Source organism: Corvus kubaryi, unplaced genomic scaffold (assembly GCF_017639235.1).
Source record: "Corvus kubaryi isolate FWS band 111438036 unplaced genomic scaffold, C.kubaryi_AGA036_p1.0 67, whole genome shotgun sequence".
Classification (NCBI taxonomy): Eukaryota; Metazoa; Chordata; class Aves; order Passeriformes; family Corvidae; genus Corvus; species Corvus kubaryi.
In genome coordinates this window covers 6,020,940-6,042,923 of record NW_024582055.1, presented here as the reverse complement: position 1 = coordinate 6,042,923, position 21,984 = coordinate 6,020,940, and the positions used below count along the sequence as shown (strand labels likewise).

At 47.7% G+C, this 21,984-nt stretch overlaps 1 protein-coding gene across 2 annotated transcripts in view; it reads right to left on the bottom strand.

Moving 5' to 3' along the window:
• Positions 1 to 1,010: 1,010 nt before the first annotated feature.
• Positions 1,011 to 21,984, bottom strand: part of NDNF (neuron derived neurotrophic factor) — a 22,814-nt gene continuing 1,840 nt past the window's right edge. The window contains exons 1-4 of one of the 2 annotated variants that reach the window (XM_042048520.1): positions 21,770 to 21,978; positions 5,010 to 5,204; positions 3,931 to 4,055; positions 1,011 to 3,070 (exon numbers count right to left, since the gene is read on the bottom strand). In XM_042048520.1, coding sequence (XP_041904454.1) covers positions 1,680 to 3,070; positions 3,931 to 4,055; positions 5,010 to 5,203 — 1,710 coding nt within the window. In that variant the 5' untranslated portion in view covers position 5,204; positions 21,770 to 21,978 and the 3' untranslated portion in view covers positions 1,011 to 1,679. Of the gene's footprint in view, positions 3,071 to 3,930; positions 4,056 to 5,009; positions 5,205 to 21,769; positions 21,979 to 21,984 lie in introns of those variants that run through there. The other variant, XM_042048519.1, reaches the window with a different exon arrangement.

The window sequence follows — 21,984 nt, the reverse complement described above, 5'->3', positions numbered from 1 at the left end:
TATCTGCCTGGCAACTGGTGATCTAACCTTGGTACCAGTGTCCTGTTCTTAAGGATTCCCAGCTGGAGTCACCTACTGCTCGTGTACATCCTGGCATGATAATCCAGCAAATGTTTGTTACTGAAGCCAGTTCCTTTAAGGAATCAGAGAGATCATCTCCAGAGAAATCTGAATTCCCACTATTCCATTTATTAAATAACCACATGAAACACAGCAAGTGTCTTCTGATCAATCTTAATATGGTACCTACCTGTTTCTTGGGAGAATCACAACAAACTCAGCATGTGGAATGGCACGGGAGCTTGTGCAGCCACAAAACCCTGCTGCCACCCACCAGTCTGCAACCTGAAATGTGCTGGGGGAAGCAGAAAGGAAAACCTGAGGAGCTCAGCACTATGGTGCCAAGGAAAACTGGAGCTCACCTTTGCAGGGATGGACAGGTCTGGTTTTCCCTATCAGCAGCCTAAGAGGAATCTGCTTTCAGGCTTCATATGGATTTTGGTCCCTTTCCTTCCTAACTTCACTGCTTGAAATTGGGCTGGCCTAGCTGCTTCTCTGAAGTTTGTTTTCCATTAAGCAGCTGTCTACAGGCTTTTGAGTCAATGGAGGTGACATGGAAAAACAAAGAAGACAATTTAGATAATATGAGATCCAGAAATATAGTATCTTAAAGAAATCTACACCATGGAAATAACTGCAAATTAAATGATAGTACCTGGGGTTTTTGTAGCACTACCATTCTTGTCAATGGAAAAAATACAATCTTTTCAGCTTATTACTACTGTGGTCAAACCCAGCAGCATCCAGAAAGCAAATGCTTCCAATGATAATCTTACAAAAAATAACAAATGACCATACAAAAGATCTGCATGGCCTCTCTAACTCAGACTCCAAACCACAATGAAACAGGAAAACTGAATTCAGTTCAAGTTTCAGCATGTCTCTTCTGTCCCCAAGTCTGTCTGCCTGCTTAGAATGTCAAAAAAAAACCCAACAAGAAACCAACAATATATAATCTAATATTTTTAATTTTATGTACAGGAATATAACGTTATGGCAACTTTGTACATGAAATACATACAGTATTTAAACATGAAAATCAGCTAGGTAAGAATTTACATTAGCAATGAAACTGCTTCATGTGCAGCCCAGTTAATACTTAGTTTAGATCTGTATTTTATTGGGGAGAGATTTTAATAGTTTACAATCATAGAAACATAAACATTTAAAACAAGACTCTATAAAATAATTTACAGAAACCCTACCATCTACACTGAGAGAAAGGGTGTATGTCTGTGAGTTGTGTGTGTGAGTAACAAGGTGGACAAATGATGTATCTCAGCCTTTTTAAGTATAAAATAATTTAGAAGCAGTTCATGCAATATGGAAGCAAAGGCGTGCCAGTTCCTCCAAGGTTTCCTGCTACCTTGGGCATCTACTGAGCATCACATGTGGGTCACTGGACACATGATAACACCGCTGCCAGGTGCCACCAGACAGCACCAGCCTCAGTTCCTCCAAACAATGAGTTATGTAAACATAAATATACAAGCTGATATTGTTTCTACACAGTACAAATACAGGTCACAACTTCTCAGCTGTGCAAGTAGTCAATCCATATGCTGGGAAGCAGGATAATGCTCAGTCCGGAGTTCCACGTGTTCCTCTGTACAGGAGCACTAACAGAACTTCCTTGTTTTCACCAGTTTGCTCTGGTATTTCACCGAGTGCCCGCCGTGCCCTATCACATAAACATCCAGCAGGTAGGACTTGCCAGGCTGCAGGCCTCTGATTGTCTCTGTGGTCACTGCTTTCTGGATGTTCTGGCTGTGGAAGTATTTACAGAGAACCTTTTCTGACTTCTTCCTCGTGTCTGGACCCAAGCACTGGTTCTGCTCTCTTTTCTTCTGCTCATCATTGTAGTTGTCATCCACTTCCCTCTTGTAGATGCAGAATTTGTTCCTCTCCTGTGTGCCCAGCCACGCCACCGTGACCGAGGAACACGTGCGGAGTTTGTCAAAGGCTTTGATCCGCGTATCTTCGGGAAGGGAAGGAAACGACTGCTTGTTAGGCCTCGTTGTAGCCAGGATCTTCAGCATGGAAGCACCTTTCTTGCTTCCCTTCAGCCTAATAAGATATTTAGCTTTTGCTTTCCCCCGGAGCTGGAACTGCCGCACACCCTCCACGCTTTGAGACAAGAGAAGTTTTCCATCTCTCCTAACTTGGATCTGAACAGCATCCAGGCAGGAATGAACGGAAAAGGTGACTTTTTGGTGAGATGAAACAGGGGCAAAACGTAGAAATTTGGCTCCCTTTCTTTTGATGAATACATCTGTAACTTTGCCATCCTTCAGCTCGACTGTTTTCTGCTTCGCCTCCTCCTTGGTCCTGGCAAAAGTGCCGACGTACGCGGTGCTCATGTTGGTGTTGGTGTTCACTGCAAACATGTCGAAGTAGTACTGCGTGTCTGGCTTCAGGTCAGACACGGTGAAGATGTTCTTGTTCCCAATACAAACTCTATGCAGGTCAACTCTCGTCTTCGGGGACGTTTGCCGCCCAAACTTCGATGATTTTAGGAAACCACGTTCTTTGCCAGAGTTGTTGTCTGCAGGGAAGCCAAAATGGGCAAAGTCAAAGGGACTGAAATCCAGGCCTGGTTTTGGAGCCATCATGAAGGCATCATCAGAGCTGAGCTTGGCTTCGACGGCGCAGAGGCTTTTGAAGTTGTGCTCTTTGTTGATGACTATGCAGTACTGGATGGGCTGTCTCAGTAAGGAGGCCGTGGGGCTCGGTTTCCATGCCAGCGTCACTGTAGTACGTCCCAGAGAGGTGACATCAATTCTGGGATCATAGGGTAACTCAGGATAAGGCTGGTCTGACTCTGGAGTCGTGGTTGCATACACTTTAAAATGGGTGTCTTTCTCTGTCGACAGCAGATCCAGCTGGTACAGCCCCGACGGGGAACTAGAGGACACAAAGTACTCCACGTCATTGCCTTTGTAGGAGAAGAGCTCCGTGCCTTCCTCATTGGTAATCTGCTGTTTCTGTTGCTCAAGGGGCTCTGGGTCACCTGGAGTAAAGCAAAGGAAAACATTTGTACAGACACTCTCCTCAAATGTGAGGAAACAGAACTCTACAGACACATTTTACTACCTAAAATACAAATGTGAGATGGAAAAGGAAGGTTTTATCTTCTCAGTAAGATGTAATTGATCAACACTTCTGTCAAATAAAGAGGAAAATTGGTTTGGCACTCAGGTTCAAACCAAATGCGATAGAAATTCCACCTGACCAGCATTAATGGAGTCTCATGAATGGTAGCTAACACCTTCCACTGGAGTGTCAGGCATCCCACTTGGAGTTGCCATGCAGTTTTCCCCAGGGGAAACTCACTCACCTGCCTGTTCCCAGATGTGGACCCTTGGCTTTGGCCCTCTGAGTCACACTAAAATTTCATTGCTAAACACAGTGGGGACCGAAGGTGTGTCTGCCCCACCATGTGGTGTGTGTGACAGTTCAGCACACGTGTCAGAGGCTCTGGCAACTCTTGTCTCTCCTGAACAGCAGCTACACGGCTCCGTGTCTGGAGATGAGTCCCCTCCAAGGGGTGAGCTCAATCCTGCTGCAGTGCCAGCCCTGTCTCTCCAGTTCTTATCTTGTGTACACAGCTCACAGCAAAGCCCCCATCAAACTGAGTCACTGGGTAAACACAGTTTGCTGTGGCAGCATCCAGTGCCCCCTGTGACTGTAACCTCAGCTTTTACTTTTTTGTAGCCCTTTTCCTTTTCATGTCGCTGCCTGCTGTCAATCTCCTGCACTGGAAGACCCAAACAGCAGGAGATCATAAAGACAGGCCTGCTGTGAGACTCAGTGTTTGAGGAACCATAAATCCAGGGAAGAGGACAGTGGAAGTCGCTGATGGTTTGTTACCTGAACCTTCTCCACTGGCTTCCTCTGGGAGCTCCTGCACACTCAGTTTCCACTCCAGAGGGGCATCACATGGTGTCACCGTCACTGCTAAGGGAGTGTTGTCCTCTTCAACCACAAAGAAATACCTAGAGGGACATTAACAGACCCACATGTCAGGAACTCCTGATGGCAGCCAGCTGGCAGGGATTGACTTGACATGATCAGGGATGGTCTTGGTGTGGCCAAAGAGTCAAAAGTGTTACTAGTAGGCAGAGGAAGTATGGAAAGGCTGGTGAGCAAGAGCTAAGGAGCAGAGTTCACAGCTCAAGGCAGAGCAGAGGGGTTTCTGACCTCCTGCCCTCACCTCCACCCGCTTTACTTTCTACCCCTGTAGTACCTAGATACAAATAATCACAAAGGCATAAATGAGGGAAACGGGATCTCTCCTGGAACTTAGGGATATGCTCTTCCAAGCAGGACACACATTTTACATTATGTCCAGGTAAGCACATAGAGATACACACACACCCCCAGCTGCCCTCCCACATCCCCCCAAGCCCAACACATCACCGACTGTAAAATGTTCCTCACCAATGAAGGCTGGAGGCAGTCTGTGATATGAGGCAACGCAGCTCTTCCCTGAACTCTCTAGAGCCTCAGGTTCTTCCCCAGTCTAACCCTCAGTATTTTCTGACCCATAGGGTGGAGGTTGGGAAGTGGGGAGTTCAGACCAGGCTGCCTTACACTGCTTCTTTAGAGCACAGTATGAGATAATGAAGAGGGACAAGTGTGGTGGGGCAAGCCTGTAGTTTCTAATTTCCTTCCCACTCCCTTTGCCTCCAGACGTGGTTAGTGGCCCCAATTCAGGGAAATTCCATGGTCTGGGAGAGCTCTGGGCTCATCCCAGAAATCAAATAAATTGGACAGACCCTCAGCTGGGGAGGCCAGATTGGGATGGAAGCTCACATAGTTACTTCACCAAACAGAACACTGGCATTTGTATTTTTCTGGTTGGGATCCAATTTTTATCTCAAAGCACCCAGCAACCAGAGCTACTGTCTTCAAAGTATGGCTTTCTCACTTGGGCCAGACAGAAATACCTTTTGGGGGTGTCCCGGAAGAGGTAGCTGCTGATTTCGGCTCCGTCAGGGATGACTGATGAGTCGTGGAAAAACGCCTTGTCCCGGATCTGCATCTGGAAGAGCTCCTCGTCCCTGGTGGGCAACTTCTGGGACCTGGAGCCAAGCGGCAGCAGCAGCAGCAGGAACAGCAGCGGGCAGCGCAGCAGGAGCATCCTGCAGCAACGACAGGGAGTCCCACCTCAGGAGGGGCACCACGAGCAGCTCATCTGTGCTGGAACGTGGGCACACCTACAACAAGCCCACAGGCACTCTGTGTTTTGCAGGCACCTTCACTGCCACACAAACACCAGGAAAACTACTGTAAGGACTGAGCTGGCACCACCACAGCGCTTGGATAAAGGGTGTCACCAAGGTTTTCCCATCCTGAACTGTGACTGAAGCAAGCCCAGGCACTGATTTCAAATTGGAATCTCTCCCTCTCACTACCAAAGAGCAAAAGCCTTCTGCATGCTTTGGTGAGTTACACTTTGATGTTTTGCCACAGCAGAAATGGAGCTCACTGGCCTTGGGAGCTACAGTAAGCACAGAGCAGATGGAGGGTACATCGGCTTCGCTTCCCCTAGGAGATTTTGGTTGGGCTTCCAGCAATCCTCTGGAAAGTAAATATTTCCAGTGAAACTGTTCTTTACAAAAATAGCGAATTAGGAAAACATGTGATACAAACCCACACATATTCAAAGCACATTGGTATTAGCATGCAATTCAGCAGGGCTTAATCCTCAAGCCTGATGGGAATTGGAAAACACAAAAGCAGAGAATCCTTTACAAATTAGGCATAACAATTCATAATCTCAGCCTTTCATTATTATGTCTATAACTAGGTCAGAAATGACTGCCCTAACATATGCAGTGGCACAGGCTGGAAATCTCCTTTCAGTACACTAGATGATCTCATATATAATGGCTCTGGGATGGGGGAGGAAGGGGGGAAACAGCCCATTTTTGGTACAAGTATATCAAGTTTTAATTGCTAAATGGTAACCTTTTTTTAATTAGAAAAAAAGAGGTTTAGGCCATTACCTACGCTGTGTTAGCTCTGGTTTTGGGGAGAAACATGGTAAAAAGCTGAGCTGGCAGGAACAGTTTTATCTTGTCCCTTGGCTGAGTGTGCAGTCACGCACTGCTCCAGGTACTGCACTGTGAAGTAACTACTGCTTTACAGCAAACTCTTTCTTTTACCTTTAAGATCAAATCTGTTGCTTCTGTTGCTGAGATTTTTCTTTTTCCCACCACCCCACTTGACCTTTCTCTAATATTTTATGTAAAAATAGCAAACACAAAGCTCCTTGAGAAGTGGCACACTGTAGTCTAAGCATACTAAAACTGCTCTTCCCAAATCCCTCTCCCTGCTGCCTCCAGCTCCCCCTCTGCCTGTCCTGCTCTCAGTACAGCTAAACACAGCCACCCACATGCTGCACAGCAGGGCTCCTGACACCAGCAAGGCCATGGAGGGCTATCTTCACTCTCAGATTGCTTCCTCTGCCTCTGACATCGTTTGTATTTAATCATTCCTTCCACCAACATGCAGGTCCCCCCACTCACCCCTCCTCAGCACCTCCTCCCCTTCTCTCTGCTCTTAGCTCATTCCCACCCCCCTTTCTACCATTTTCTCCACATCCTGCTGTCCAGCTCAGTTCCTTCATCTCTCTATTTTCCCACTGAAATTGGTGATGGGAGAAGGAAGAGAAAACACGTAGTAAACTCAGCAGTATCCATAAGCCAGGAGTGATGTGCACTGAACACTCCCTCACAGGATGCAATTTTAGGTCTCCAATGGTGGGCTCTGTTATCTTCTGGGATGGTTTAATGACAGGTTACTGCAGTGCTCTGCCCTACAGAAGGGAAAGGAACCATGGCCTTAGCTAACACATGCAATTGCTACTTACAGGTAAATCCTGATTTAGCTTTCCCAGCCTTTGTCAAAATCTATCCCAACGAGGTCCTGAGTTAGCTTTTGATGACAGTGGACAGATTTCCTCGAATTCAGACTGAAGTGTTGATACTTATCAGCGAAGTTAAAGACATTTGACCTTTTGGAGCAAAGATCATAAGTCGAAATACTTGCTGGCTTGAGTCACCGAATCCGGCAGAAAGCTCCCCTCACACAAAGCAGGATGAGTTTCGTGTGCTCTACCACGCTGTTTATTGATTTTTCAAGTATTATTGTTGGCCAACAGGGAAGAAATTCCTTCCAACTTAATCACAACAGTTACAGCAGATTATTTGGTTAGGTAAGAAACTCTGACACTTTCTGCAGACAGCGTCCTCCACATGAACCCCCTGAAATTGCAATCCTGTGTATTCCCATAGTCAGTTCCAGTGCAATGTAACCTCTACTAAAATAAACCATTTTGATTATAGGCTAAGCTTCACTTCTTAAATAATTTCACTAGCTAATGCACTTTCAAAACTCCCATAAACAGTGTTTCTACCCCCCTTAACAACTACAGAGCAGTGACAAGGTACAGATTTGTCTCCGATTTCTTTATCTAATTGTAAAAGCATTTTGGCTTAAAAATAACTCTAAAAAGACACATTAAATTTAGTTCTGTGATCCCTGCCCATCCCACACATGAAATAACTTGCAAAGTTGTCAACTGTTACTGAAAAAGGAAACTTTTATAATCTGTTCTTTGACAAATGAATAGAATTTTGAGTGCTTTCATTTTCACGTATCTAACCTCAGAGGCTTAAAATGGGCCCAATTTTCATGCACGACACTTCCAAAAGTGTGACAACAGCAAAGAGGCATCCAAGCCTCGCTCACAGTATTTGGAAGGTGTGCTGTCACTTTCACACCACCCATTCACACCAGTTAATAATCAGATTTTATCTCTTGCAGTGCACTCATTATAATTTGGCAGTTTCGAGCTAAATCCTCTATAGTTTACTCATACAAAACATCAAGAGCAAAGCAAAAAGCCCATTTATTCATCCCATGTTTGTTTCTGAGCAAGCTCACCAATGACTTTGACAGAGTCCCTCAGAAAATGCACTTGTTAGATGTGAGCCTGTGAATTCGTGCTCTGCCACCCAGTCCTCAGGAACTTCCAACAAACCATTTTCATGTCCTGGATTTGTTTTTAGAAGCCAGGTACCAGCTGAGGCCTAAGCGCTGTGCTGCTAAGCCACACAAATTACGTGAAATATGTTGTGTGAATTTTTGTTCCCTAGGCTGTGCCGCCTCCTTAAATGCCTTTTATTCCGTTTTCTACAAGTTCATCTTATTTTCTTTTCTTTTAAACTCGGAGTCAATATTTTATTGATATATTCCTGCTGACTGGAGGGATTTGCCTGCTGTTTATCACTGAATTTAAGAGAGTGCCAAAATAAACAGTCCTAAGTGAAATAATAAGCACCGTTTTCCTTCTCCAGGATTGCAAAAGTGCCCTCTAATGGCCCATCTTTACCTCTCACTTTTTCCCCAAACTCTCTCTCAACTGATCCTTAAACCCAGAGGGAAAAGTCGTGCTGGCCGACCGACCTTGGGAGTCAGACTGAGCACGGAGCATCCGGGGGGTCCCATCTCCTCCCAGGCAGGGCTGCTCCCAGCAGACAATGCCACCCAGTTATGCCTGGCAGGCACCAGGCCACTGAACCCGGGCAGGCTGAGCGATGCCAGGGCAGGTGGCCAGGGTTTCCTTGGATTTGAACCTGGAATGCGGCAGTGCTGTCTGCAGGTGAGCAGCTCCCAGGCTACACAAACACTCCGGTAGCTACAGCCACACCTCAGAGGGGTTTGCTTAATGAACCCGGCTGTATTTACCTAAGAAGATCAACAAATGAAAAATGCTGTACATTGGAGAGGGAGATACATGATTTTAAACACCTCAGAATTCACCACCTTGCCAGAGGCTTGGGGCTTTTTCCTTCTTTCACAAAGTATAAATAACCATTTTATAAATGGCATTTTAAAAATTTGAGTTATAAGTGCATACATGAAAATAATCATTAAGTCAGGTTTTATGATGATTACAATTAATTCCTATATTTTTAATAATCTCTTTACCCAACCTTTCCAAAATCCCACCTACTAAAGCCCTACACAGCCCTCTGTCCTGCCTTTAAGACCTCCAGGTAACAAACTCCATCTGCAAATCTCCAGGTAAACTGCAATTAGGAGCAGAAATGGGGAGGATAATGGGATTTGCAGCTGCCTTAGGTTCTGAGTCGAGGGACAAATTAGCTGGAGCTGTGGCAGCACCTCATGGGGTTTTCCTGCAGGCTACGGGATCAGCGGGGTGGGCACATCCTCAACCCAAGCCAGGAACAGGTGGCCCTGGGGACAAATGAAATCACTCCATTTTTATTTCCCTGCTCAAGCCTACGGTATTTTCTGACTGACCTTTTTTTCCAGCACTAAAACACGGCCGTGCAGGGTATACTCCGTAAGGGATCAGAGGCTCCCTGCCTACATCCCATCACAGAAATCCCACCCAGCAAGCCAAGAGTCCATTTTGTTTGGCTGTTGGGGATCCAAGCAGTTGTGTCCTCCTGTTTGGACTTCACTGTGCATTTATTTCACACAGACACTCACAGGACGGCTCAATGTCACTGAACACACCTATGCCCTGGAAAAACGGGAGCAAAGTATTGGATTCACCACATGCCAACACCGGTATTGTTCACAGTCATCTTCCTTGATCTATGGAAATAATTTGTTTTACTCCTCAACTGTCTGCAGGTCACCCAGACCTGTGAAGGATTTACAATAAGAAAACAAAAATGATCTGGGTTTACCTGGAGCAAATGCAGTCTGGAATAACCAAACCCTCACGTTAATTACAGAGAGTGGGAAGTGCATGACTGTAATTTAGTGAGGATAATTTCAAGGCACTGCCTGACACAGCGCTTTTGTGTTGCGTTTCTTCTCTTTTTATTGTATGGATGGTTAACTTTTTTCCCTCCTTACATCCTATTTTTAAACTCTGGTGTGCTGGGGGTGGTTTTTTTTTTCTGTTTACATTACCCATGCTGCATGTCATAGTAAGTCTGCAGATTTATTGACGTGATTTAAGTCCAGCTTTGGAAATAAAAGGGCACTGTGTGACTTCTTTGACTTACTATAGGAATGCTGCAAGTAAAGAGGCCGTGAGCTTTCCCATTATACACTCCATTTCCAGAGATCTATGTCACAAATACACGCACCTCAGCACACACAGTTATCACCTGAGTAACAGAGGAGTTTAAAAGCACTTATAAATTTGGATTGTAATGCAATTAGTTATTTTTAATGTGCAAACAAGGAAAAATAACACCTTTGCAATTTAAGCATTTACGGGGAGCTGCTCAGCTTGTTTGTTTAGGGGGAGACCTGAGGGGAAAAGGGAAGGCCTGCTGTTTAATGCTGACTACTCCCTAAAGGATCTGGAAAATGCTTGGTATGCTTTTCATTTGGGCTTTTTTGTGGTTCCTTCTTTTTTAAAAGCATCACTTTTGAAAACTTGTTGTCTGGTCCTGCCTGGTGCCTGGGGAAAAGCATGGGCCAGGCAGGGCCGTGGGACCTCTCCAGGGGCTTGGGACAAGGAATGCAGCCCTGACAGGGATGCAGGGGTGTATCACTGTCTCTGTGGACTAAAAAAGACAAATATTTTTGTGTAGTGCCACAGCCAGCTCGACATGGCAGCTCCCGTTGGCAGGACCAGCTGTAACTGGGAGGGCAGGAGCTCTTAGGGACCTGTAATCCATGGATTAAAGCTCCCTAAGTACGCAGGGACACGATGGACTATAATGGTGCCTTTGAAGCATGGAGGGTCCACTGTGTCAATAATCTGTGGATTAACTGAGCGCCTCTTGCAATTCCAATTCAACCCACGATTGTCGTTTGCTGGGAACGTTGTTTTAGCCAGGCAAATCACTGTAGCGTTACAGGGAAACAAACACAACCATGTAAAAATAGGAAGGTATGAAGAAATAAGGGTACATTTCCACCAAATCTTAACAGACAACAATGGTAGTGAACTACAGCCTGGGGAAGAGGTTAACTCCGAAGGGGCATCACTACAAAACGCAGAGCTGTCTCAAATTAGACATGTTGAAAAGCAAACACACTCAGGGAGATACGGTATCAAAAAATCAAATTTTACATGGACTATTTTGTTTCTAAACTGAGACTTACTTATTTTTCCACTTTCAGTGGAAACAGATTCAACCCTGATTACATTAAAATTGTCACCCTGGAGCTGGTGGCAGCTGGGTGCTTCAAAAACCAGCTGAGCCAGGAGATGCCATTTGGGACACTCGAGGAAATGCCTCATAGTTTTTCCTTTTTTCAATCGGAGACCACATACCAGCGTTTCTTTCTTTCACAGCCACCTCCGCCCACGAGACTCAGCACCGAGTGTCAAACCCAAACAAACAGCGAGACCCCGGCGGCCCCTGTTACAATGCTCAGTTGTTCAGTGCCTCTCCTTGCGAGGGGGTAGCAGCGGCACGGGAAGAAGGGATGTGCTGGAGCACAGGGTGGCAGCCAGCTGTTAGCCCTCCCCCCCGGACAGATGTTACCTCCCCTGGCCACTCCAGCACTGGCTGGCCTGGATCGCTGCTACTGTCCCTGCTCATCCCCCCAAGCCCGTACAAAACCTCCAGGTGGCTGGCTGTCACTCCTGGAGAGGGCAGGTGTCATGGGATAGGTGACTGGTACCAGCTCTTCCAGAGGAAAATATGTCACACTCAGAGAGTCTGACCCAACTCAGAGTAGAGGAATTTTTTCCATAGTCTCAGCAGGGGTTGAGCCCCAGCAGGAGAAACAAGGCAGAGAAATCTCAGTTTGCACATCTCCAGGCCGTTTAAGATAACCAACCCTGAATGCCACGCAACTCTACCACAAATCTTTCAGTGCAAGTGCTGGAGGTGTTTTATAATGGAAAGTAATTATTATCCCCTTGTTACAAGCAATAAAAGTAGGGCAGAGACTTTCCTTGTTCAAGGAAATCCCAATATAAGCCTTTCCTTTAATCATAAAACAATAGCTACTTTCCTCGGCCAAGTCATTCCGCCTTCAGCACAGCTCTCTGGGTGTAGGTTGCTCTCTCTCCATAATGAATTTCAGCAAGGGGATTAGTGGGGAGGAACACACGAACAATTACAAATTACAACCAACACCAGCGTGTTGGTATTTGCTACAGTTCCCCACTGCTCCTCTGGAATACTTCAGGATGACATTATGAGCGAGTGCCCTCGCCAAAATCCTCAAGGGACGGGGATGAAATGTCAGGGCATGATACAGAGCAGGAACAGAACCGGGATCTGTGCATCCTGCTGTCACATCCCCAAACTGCCAGGGCTGGAAGACTTTTCTTGGAAAAGAGCTAAAATGCAAACCCAAAGTCATTAACTGCATTAATTACGGAAGGGGTTAAAGTTGCTTGAGCCATTCCTAGGGAATACTGCTGGCTGCTCCCGGCCAACAAGGTGTTTGCTAACAGGGAGAACACAAGGGGCTGGCACAGGGCAGGGAGCTGCAGGATAGGCAGTGACAGGCAGGAGCTGCAGGTCCCCAGAGTGACTCGCAGAGCAGGAGCAGGGGAAGCCGAGCTCCAGCAGCTCCAGCAACAACCAGAGCGCTCATGTTTTGTGGAAAGCCGTGCCACGAGCACACTGGAATTCTTTATGCACTTCTCCCCTTCTACTTTTTGGTCAATGAATAAAAAAGGGAATATTGCTGACTACTTGGAAACCCTGTCAAGTGCACAGGGGCTGATTTCCACAGCTTCCATCAGCCACCCAGTTTCCTTCGGCATCAGGAACACCACAACACACGTACGCAGGCTTACAAACCACAGCCAGCCCATGGGCGTTGCTGTTCCCGCTCACTTCCCTACCTCTGCGCACACAGTTTTCCCACAACAGTGACTCAGGAATTCTTTGCCGTGTTACCCCACTGCCCTTATCACCACCGAGGGTTTCTCACCTGCCACAGCACAGAGAGTAGCAGCAGCAGCTTTCCAGAAAGTTGGAAGAGCAGAGCAAGACAGCAGCAGTAACAACCCATGATGCTTATCCCCAATCCCTGGGGAAGCAACTGCATCCCTGTGCTGCCGCTAGAATGGTGTCCTGCAGTGGTGCTGACTCCAAAGGAATGACGACTTTTTTCTACTGAATTGAGAGTTTGGCCCATTTGAGAATTGGTTAGGTAGGAAAAGCCCTCTAAGGCCATGAAGTGCAGTCACTAACCCAGCACTGCCAGGGCCATCGGTAACCCACGTCCCCAAGTGCCACAACTACACATCGTTTAAATACCTCCAGGGATGGTGACTCCACCATTGCCCTGGGAAGCCTGTTCCAATGCTTGACAACCCTTTCCATGAAGAAGTTTTTTCCAATAGCCAATCTAAACTTCCTCTGGCACAACTTGAGGCCATTTCCACTTCTCCTATTTGGGAGAAGAGACCAATACATATTACTTACAGCCACAGTAACATATGTTGTATGGATAGGTGATCCCTCAAAATTTCCAATCCCTGGATTATTATCAGAATCCAAATATATACTGGATTCAGGTTTAGTATTTTCTGCTTTCAGGTTTAAAGGTATGCAAAGGAAACCTTAGGCCCTGCCAGTCCTTAATGAACCCTTAAGGTGCTCTCTCATGATTTGATACTATGATTTGTATCATAGTAATTCACAGATGCTTTGTCTCATTTTCCCTAGCTGGAAAAGGGCTGCTGAAAATATGTAAACATTTGTCAAGTGTTTGAAAATGGAAAGTATCAAATGTAGTGCTGAAGCTGTTGATATTTACATATTTCTACCAGCACGCTCAGCGTTAGAGCCACAGCTATAGCAGCAAAGACTCTCCGAGATCCAGCATGGATATTGTCTGATCCCCACCATCCCCAGGAAGCAGCACACATCATTTCTGAGCTCTGGTCCCTCAGGGGCTGCAGTGGTTGAGAGCACAGGATGGCTCATCCGGGATGAACGGCATCCCAGGGAGCACAATCAGCCTCAGCACTGCTCCTGGGTGTCACTCAGAAAATTCCCTCTTTTGCATGCTCACTTTTATACACTTCGTGGATAGGTATGAGGAGCAGGAATGCTCACACTGCCTAAATTTGGTATCTATTTCCCCAGCATCCCGCTTTATAAAAAAAGACACAGATTCCCACAGATAAATTAGTGAAATTAGCTCAACAAATTAGTTAAAGTTGTTAGCGAAGGGCATGAGCTGCTCCAAATTTCTCTACGTAGCTACCTGTTAGCCCCCCCATGGTGCCTGACAATTCCCACTGCTTCCAGAGAAAATCCAAAGTTCCCCCAGCTGCTCACCCAGCATCACTCAGTCCCTCCAGCACTAAGGAGCCATGTGACAGAGCAAGGATTTGACTCCAAAGGACAAATGATGGGGAGACAGTGAGGCAGAGCCATGGAGATTGCCTTGGTCAGAGCTGACGCACACACACACCTGTCTGGAGAGGCTGTAAAACACCACCAGCCCATCACACCAAAGCAAGACAGGGTGTGTTTGGGAGCTGCCAGTCTTCAGTCTTCCTTCTAGCACCTTTTTTGTTTTCTAAGAAGTGGACTTCTACTTCCCAAGCTGGAAAGTCTTTCCCAAGTGCAAAGAGATGGCTGCTCCAAAGGGACATGCCGCCAGAGTTTCAAACCTGCCAGGGTCACCTCCAGAGCTGTGGTAAGGAGTCTGAAAAACCAGATTATTGCAAGGGTTGGTTTCAGCTCCACTTGACTGCTGGGCCAGTGTTTATTTGTCCAGGCTGGCAGGCGAAAGGTTAGCCCTTTATCTGCTGGCTGCCAACAAAAGTGGAGGGAACACATGCGGGCGGGAAGGCCAGGCTGTCATGGGTGAGCAAACATCCAAACAGCCCCAAAACCTCCAGGCCTTCTTATGGCACCCATACATCCTGGGCTGGCAGAAGGGGAAAGAAGGGAGAAGGGAAGAGTTTCTGCATTTAGAGATGACTGAAACGCCCGCCAAGGGCGTTTCTTTTCCCAAAGGGGGAAGACATGGTGGGAGCTGTGGTGTCGCATCCGGTGCTGCCTTCTGGGGGTGTCCCTTTGCCAGTGACTGGAAATGGCTACAACAGTCTTAGATGAAAGTTACTGCTAAAGGACAAAGCATCAGTTCAGCATCATTGTTAAACCCAAAAAGCTGTAAATTCCTTAAACAGTATCTGCTCCTTGGTGCTTTGTCCCCTCACAGCATCTCAGCAGAGGCTTGGGCTGGAGCTGTGTGGGGGGCTCTGCCCACGGGGACAATGCCCCCAGGTCCCACTTTGCTCCCACTTTGCTCCCACACACATTTCACCGAGGGCCACAGGCTGGGGTCTGCACAATCCCCGGGTGAACAGACCCACAATGAGCCCACAGTGCCCAGTGGGGATGGTCATGAACTCTCTGAGCAACAGGCTCACACCAACAGAGCGTGTCTTGGGCTACTGGAAATACACTTTGCTGAGGAGTATGAATTTTGCATTTTCTAGTTTAAGCCCTAATTACCTGGATTTTCTCATAAACACCTCGCAACTGCTTTTTCTTAGATGAGTGGGAATTAGAATGTGCTCCATAAATTAACATAGCACGTTTCTTTCCCTGAACCTGCCACCCTGCTACCACACAGTTGCAAGAGATGTCTTAGACTCTTGTTTTAAAATACCTGCTTAATTCAAACATTACATTTAGACTTGTTCACATGATGTGAGAGGGTCTTAAAACCTACTCGTTTTCCCTCTTATTATTTTTTTTCCAGCTATTGTACTGTAACAAGATTATAAAAGTTTTAATTGACTGATATTAAATCTTCCCTGAAAAATTGTAACTTTGATACCTCCCAGGATTATTAGACTTTTATTCATTATTTCTCGTTACTGAAAAATCAGTTTGAGAGAGCCCCTAGGGTCTTCCCCAAGTAAGGATAAGATCCTATTAGTTGTACAAATCATACTCAAGTAAGTAAATCTTACCCAGGAGAGAAAACCCCCAGGGAATTAAACACAGATTTAATAGCCAAAGGAAGGGAAAGAATGGGGACTAGAAACTGTTAATGCTGCTCACTGATGTTTTCCTTTGCATCCAGAGACCAGCTGGCAGCTCCAAGACGCTTGGCTTTCCCACACCATCATCATCCCGATCTGCAAACTGCTTGATTTGCATCAGGTTTCTGGATTTCAGAATGCTGAGGCACGTTTAGACTGTTTGACTATAAACAAATTAGCAGTAAATCTGCTGCACCTAAACAAAGTAGAGAGAGACAGAGAGAAAGAGAGGGAGGGAGCACTTGCTTCTTGACAATATTCTGGCTGCTTTGTACAAACATCTTCCCTGCTTAATCATCCCTGCAAATGTGTGTGAGGAACCCGCGATCCCTCCACGCCTCCCGCCTGCCTCGGCTGGTCTGGCACTGCTCTGTTTTGGTACTGAGCAAGTTAAAGGTGAGAAAGATGAAAAGCATCGTTTTTCTCACCCCCTAATAAAGTTTCAACAAAGTTGTGTTTTCTCAAATACAGAAAAAAAAAAAAGAAACAGACTCAATTAGGCAAACAATGCTTTTCCCCTGTAAATCACAGGGGAAGTCTCGGCCTCGGTGCTGTGTCACCTTGGGAGCGTGCGAGGGTCACAGCGGAGGGGCACTCATATCCGGACCCGTGGAGCAGGGAATGAGGTAGGAGAGATAAATTATTGCCTTTGCGTTTCAGTTTTCCAGGTGCTCACAGCAAGTACCCACTGCTTCCTATCTCAGCTGTCACACAAGCAACAAACATCTCTCTAACCACTGAGTTTAATTACCCTGAAGCCAGAGCAGTCCCAGTTCAGGCCAAACCTGAACAACCCTGAGAAATCTGTGAGAAATGCTGAAAATACCTGCCTGGGTGGAAGGCCAGAGCCCACTGAGAGATGCTCTGTGCAGGATCTGCTGCACCCCTCTGGTAACTCAGGCATGTTTGTGTTTAGAGAAGCGGTCGTGGAGTGGGGCTGGCTTCTCGGGCCACTTGCGTTGCTGATTACTCCAGTATCTTTTAAAACCCATCCTGTAAAATGCCCCCCACCAGGTTTTTGGTGAATTTGGACTATCAGCTACCTCAGACACGAAGTGACAGGACACACTGCCTGTTTCTGACGTGTCCCACATGACTGATGTGCTCCCTGCAGAGCAATCAAAGCCATCCACGCAGTCATGAGATTTTCAGCTGGTTCCTGTTACAGTTCTGTGTTAACGTCCTTCTCCTGTTCAGTGGGTGTCCTTGCATACAGCAAATGAGAAAATTAATTCTGAAAGAACAAACTCCTTTCTAATATTTACTCTCTTTCTGTCCCCTCTGAATGTATTTCCAGCTTTACACACATTCTCCTGGAGTTATGATTTATTATCCTGACCTATTTCCCGATCTAAGGGCATATACTTCTCTCCTAATGACATCTTGTTAAAGTTTTCAAACATAACATCTCCTCAGCCTTCAAGCTCCTTCCATCCATCCACGAGCTTATTTGAGTCGTCTTCTCAGGCAGAAACAATCCCTGTTTGATCTAATGGAGATTTTTGCCACAGAAGTACACTTCAGTCACAATGTGAAACAGAACAGTTTCTACGCGCTGCCTTTTCCCCAAAGTGAAGCTTGCTCACTCAGTGCTCCACTCATGAGATAGCAGAACTCAAGCACTATTTAAGTCCCTTCTCACTGGTCTTACCTGGGATATTCTTCTTCCTTGGACGTAATTCTGATTTCTTCTGGTTTATGCCTGCCCATACAATCAGTGACACCAAAATACAGAGCTCACCAGCATTCAGTATCACACCAGCTGCTCCATGATTAAGGTAAACGTCGATCTCATGGCCTGTCTATATGTTCTCACATGGAACTTATATTCCAAACACATATTCCTTGATATATAACTAGCTGGGGTTATCCTCTCTGATGCTGGGGCATTCCCCCCAGTATGTGCACCTTTCTCTAAGGGCTTGCAAACTTGTTGTCTTATATTAAAGAAGCGGCCCTTCCCTCCTTCAGTCCAGTCTACTCTTCTCCTCTGCATTTTATAATCAAACAGAAAGAGAAAGCAAAACCTCCCCTGTTACTTTAACTCTCACGAGTGGCTGAGCTGGTAGCCCAGAGCAGTTCTATCATCCTCCAGGTTACCAGCCTCAGCTCCTTTGACTGCTCTGAAGGAGAAACGTGCAGCTTTCATCATGCTGCCCCTAATGCAGAAAACGTGCGCGTTCGGCGGGGGCGGATGGAAACCCGCCTGCCCTCCCCGGTGTGGCCATCGCTACAAATTATCAAAGCTGCCTCCCGCGAAAGTGAGCCAGGCACTGAGAAGATAAATACCCACTTAGCACAGCAAAATAAAACCAGCCCCAGAAAGATGCGAGACCCTGAAGGGGGACTGAAAACAGCCCCTTGCAAATAGTGAAGTAATGGGCTTACAGTTTTATTATTCGTATAAAGTTTAGTGACTTCAAAATGAACGCGAAGCCAAGCAAGACTTGTTATCCCACTAAAATCTGTGCTGTAACTGAAGCCAGTGCCCAGATGTTCCATGGTAAAATCCACCGCCTCGCTGCATAAACGCACCACATACCCTGACGTACAGTCCTGGCTTGCCTTTATCCAAACCTACTTAGATTCTGGATTGTTTTTCTAGCAATCCTTTAAACTGCCATGGGAAGCATAAAAGGTGGTCTCCTACAAAACCACTTGGTACCAGCTTGAAATGTAACCATTTGCCGAAATAAATCAGGATTTCTTTTTAATAAACTGTTTATCGCCAGCCTCTCGGGACATAAATCGTAGAAAAAAAGCAGGGTCTGAGTTTAATAAACATCTCATCTTTTTATATATATTAAGGCAGAAGACCCTGGCACACTTCAGAGTGAAACATCCGGCAAACAGCCTCCATCCAGCCCTGCTGAAGGCATGGGACGGAGCAGAAGGCCACTGCATGGATGGAGCTTTCAGGAAAGGGATTATCCCTTCATTTTTAGGGGACATCTAAGGTAGGCAAACCTTCTAAGGAGGACAAAGGGGACTTGAAGACGCTGTTTCTGCCCCTGCATGCAGTTCTGGTGTGTGAGCTGGGTCGCTTTGGGGCAGCCTGGGCTCTTGGAGCGTGGCACTGAAGGACGCTCAGGGCTCCAATGAGCGGGTGGTGCTGCCATGGAACCGACCCTGCCCACAGCACTGCCTCCCCAGCCCGGCTGGCAGGAGGAGGAGAGGGGTGCTGGGAAAGCCCCGCAGATGGGCTGGAGCTGCGTGCCGGGAGCGCGAACGTCAGACGAACACCCGGTCTGTGGCGAAGGCATTCGAGCCGAGCGGGGAAGGCAGCACAGGCGTGACGTGATTTTGAACAGCTTGCTTGACAGTTTGCACCAGATTGTATTTATAAACACTGGGGAAACCTCAGAGCTTTTCCTCTGCGTTTCCGAAGCGCTCACCCACAACAACACAGGCGCGTGGGGCGATCCTACACAGCTCTGCCTCGCCTCGGTGACAAACTTCTCACAATTAAACAAAGGGGCCCATAGGAATCTTGGTGGGATCAGCATCCCACACAGTGCTCAAATTCCCTCTCATCCGACCACCAAACCCTGACCTTCCCCAGGGTGGCTGAGGAGCGAGGTGACCTGCTGGCCGATGATGCCAGCAGCACATCACACGTGTGCCACCGCCTGCCAGGTGTGGCTGGTGCCAGGAAGCTGCTGGCAGAGCCCGGCATGTCCCCTCTCAGGAGTGGGACATGCACGTTGTGTCACCTCACTGGCCGGGCTGCAATGACATGCTGTGGTACCCACCCTCCACAGCAGGAAAATCAATGGGATTTCTGTCCAGGGCCGCATGGAGACAAGGAAGCGTGATGCACCCATAGTCCTCATCACGGAAACGTGACAAAGAATTTTTCACACATTTATAAAGCTATTTCAAAATTAAGAGGGGGTCATTATCTGCTGGCACAGAAAGCCCACAAGGAACAGGTATCGCTTTTCACACAACAGGATGAAACACAGCCACAGGATCCTGGATACATCCATAAGGTACCTGCACGTGATGCACTCCTGCACATCTCACCACATTTTTAATGGTCAAACTAGAACGTAAAAATCTCTCAGTGTTTTAAAAAATCCTCTTCTGCTTCAAATATCAGCAAGTTTTAAATTCTAGACATTGCTCTGAGTACTTCAGAGAGAGTTGTAGTGACAGTAGAAAGCTGACCTGGGCAGCTCTCCTCCTGCAGGTACGTGTTTCGCTATGAGGTAGGAGAGTGCGGCCGGGAGGATGAGGCATTCCTGACAAGAAGCAATCTGAAATGCCATTCCTAAAATAGTTCAGATTCAGCGATTTTCAAAGCAGGCTGAGCAGAAACACAAAGTTTTTCCCCCTGCTCCCTTACAGCACAGCCAAGGGTGCTGATGGTGTCTAACACCCAAGCTCTGTTTTTACAGAAACCAGGCTATGGTCAAGCCAGCAGTGCCTGGCCAGGGTCACCAGTGCCATCAATCACTCGCCGCCAACCGCCCAGGGAGGAATTCACCCTCACATTGCTCTCGCCTCTTCCACTTCTACGGACACAACTCCACTGTCTCGACCAAGCGTGAAATGGGTGCATCAAGGCTGGAAGCCTATCCTCAGTGCTGGATGGGGCTGCCAGAGCAGCCTGACCGCGGGATGCTCCACTGGAGACAGTGCCACACTTGAGTCACCGACCATCTCCTGCTGTCTGCTCGCAGCCAGCTGGGATAGGGAGGTCCGTGCATTTATGGCAGGGACCTTGCCTCCCCTCTGAGCTCGCCTCCTGCAGCGAAGTCGAGCCGCAAGAACAGCGATACTGTTTAATTGTTCTAATTAACATTGTAACTAGATGCTAACCAGATCCGTCGGTGGGAAGGGAAAATCCAAGGGAAGCTACAAGCTTCACGACCCGCCCTCTGAAACCAACCTTGCAGAGGCTGCCTAATCCACTCCGGTGTCCACTGGGGTGATTTCCAGAGCAGCCCCAGGCAGCACGGCACAGACAGGATCACGCTCATCCCTGGCACCAAGCTAACCCGTCCGGGGAACCAGGGCATGCTACCGCTCAAATGTTAAATACATCCACAACAAACACGCTCAGAGAATCACAGCTTTTCAAAAATCTGCGCTAGCCTTTAACTGTGAAGGTTTAAATGCATAAAAGTTCTATCTGCAAGTGATTAAAAAGCTCTTTGTAGCCATTGTCTCTGCGCTGTCGAAATAAAAACAGAACCCAGGCTGCACGCAGCAAACCTCAGCACTTACATCCCACCGTAGAGTTTTCTGTCTTTTTTTGGTAGTCACTTTTTTTTTTTTTTTTTCCTCCGAGAAGAACGTATGATGCTGGCGAAGCCGGAGCCGCTGCCTGCCTGGCACACACCCGCTCCGCGGCAGCGCCGGACGACGAGCCGGGGTTCCCGGCAGCCGCACGGGCTGTGGGGCACCGGCCGCCGCGGGCTGCAAGAGAGCAAAAAAGGGGAGGAAAAAACAAACCTCAAAGGCGAGGGAGGGATCCGAAAGGGCGCCGAGGTTTCTCCCAGCAGCATCCCGCAAAAGCCGCGGCGGAGCGGTGCCGGGACGCGGGCTCAGCGCCGCAGCCGCGGCTGCAGGGACGGCGCCGGGGTGGCCGCGGCCCCAGCCCCGCTCCGGCTGAGGGGTCCCGCAGCCGCCGGGGGCACCGCGCCCCACGCCCGCCCGGGGGCAATCGGAGGGGGCTGCGCAGGCGGCCCCGCTCCCCCCCCGCTGCCGGTGCCTTACCTTGCGGTGTCCGGTCCCGTCCCGTCCCGTCTTGTCCTGTCCCTCCCGCGGGGGGGAGGCTTGGGTTGTTTTTTAGGGGGGCGGGTGTTGACCTAGCCCCCCGGTCCGGCGGGGACGGGCTGCAGCGGGGACTGTGTCACGCACGTCCCTTCGCGCTTTATAGCCTCTTCCCTTCTCCACCCCTCCCCGCGGGGAAGAAAAAAAAAAAAAAAAAA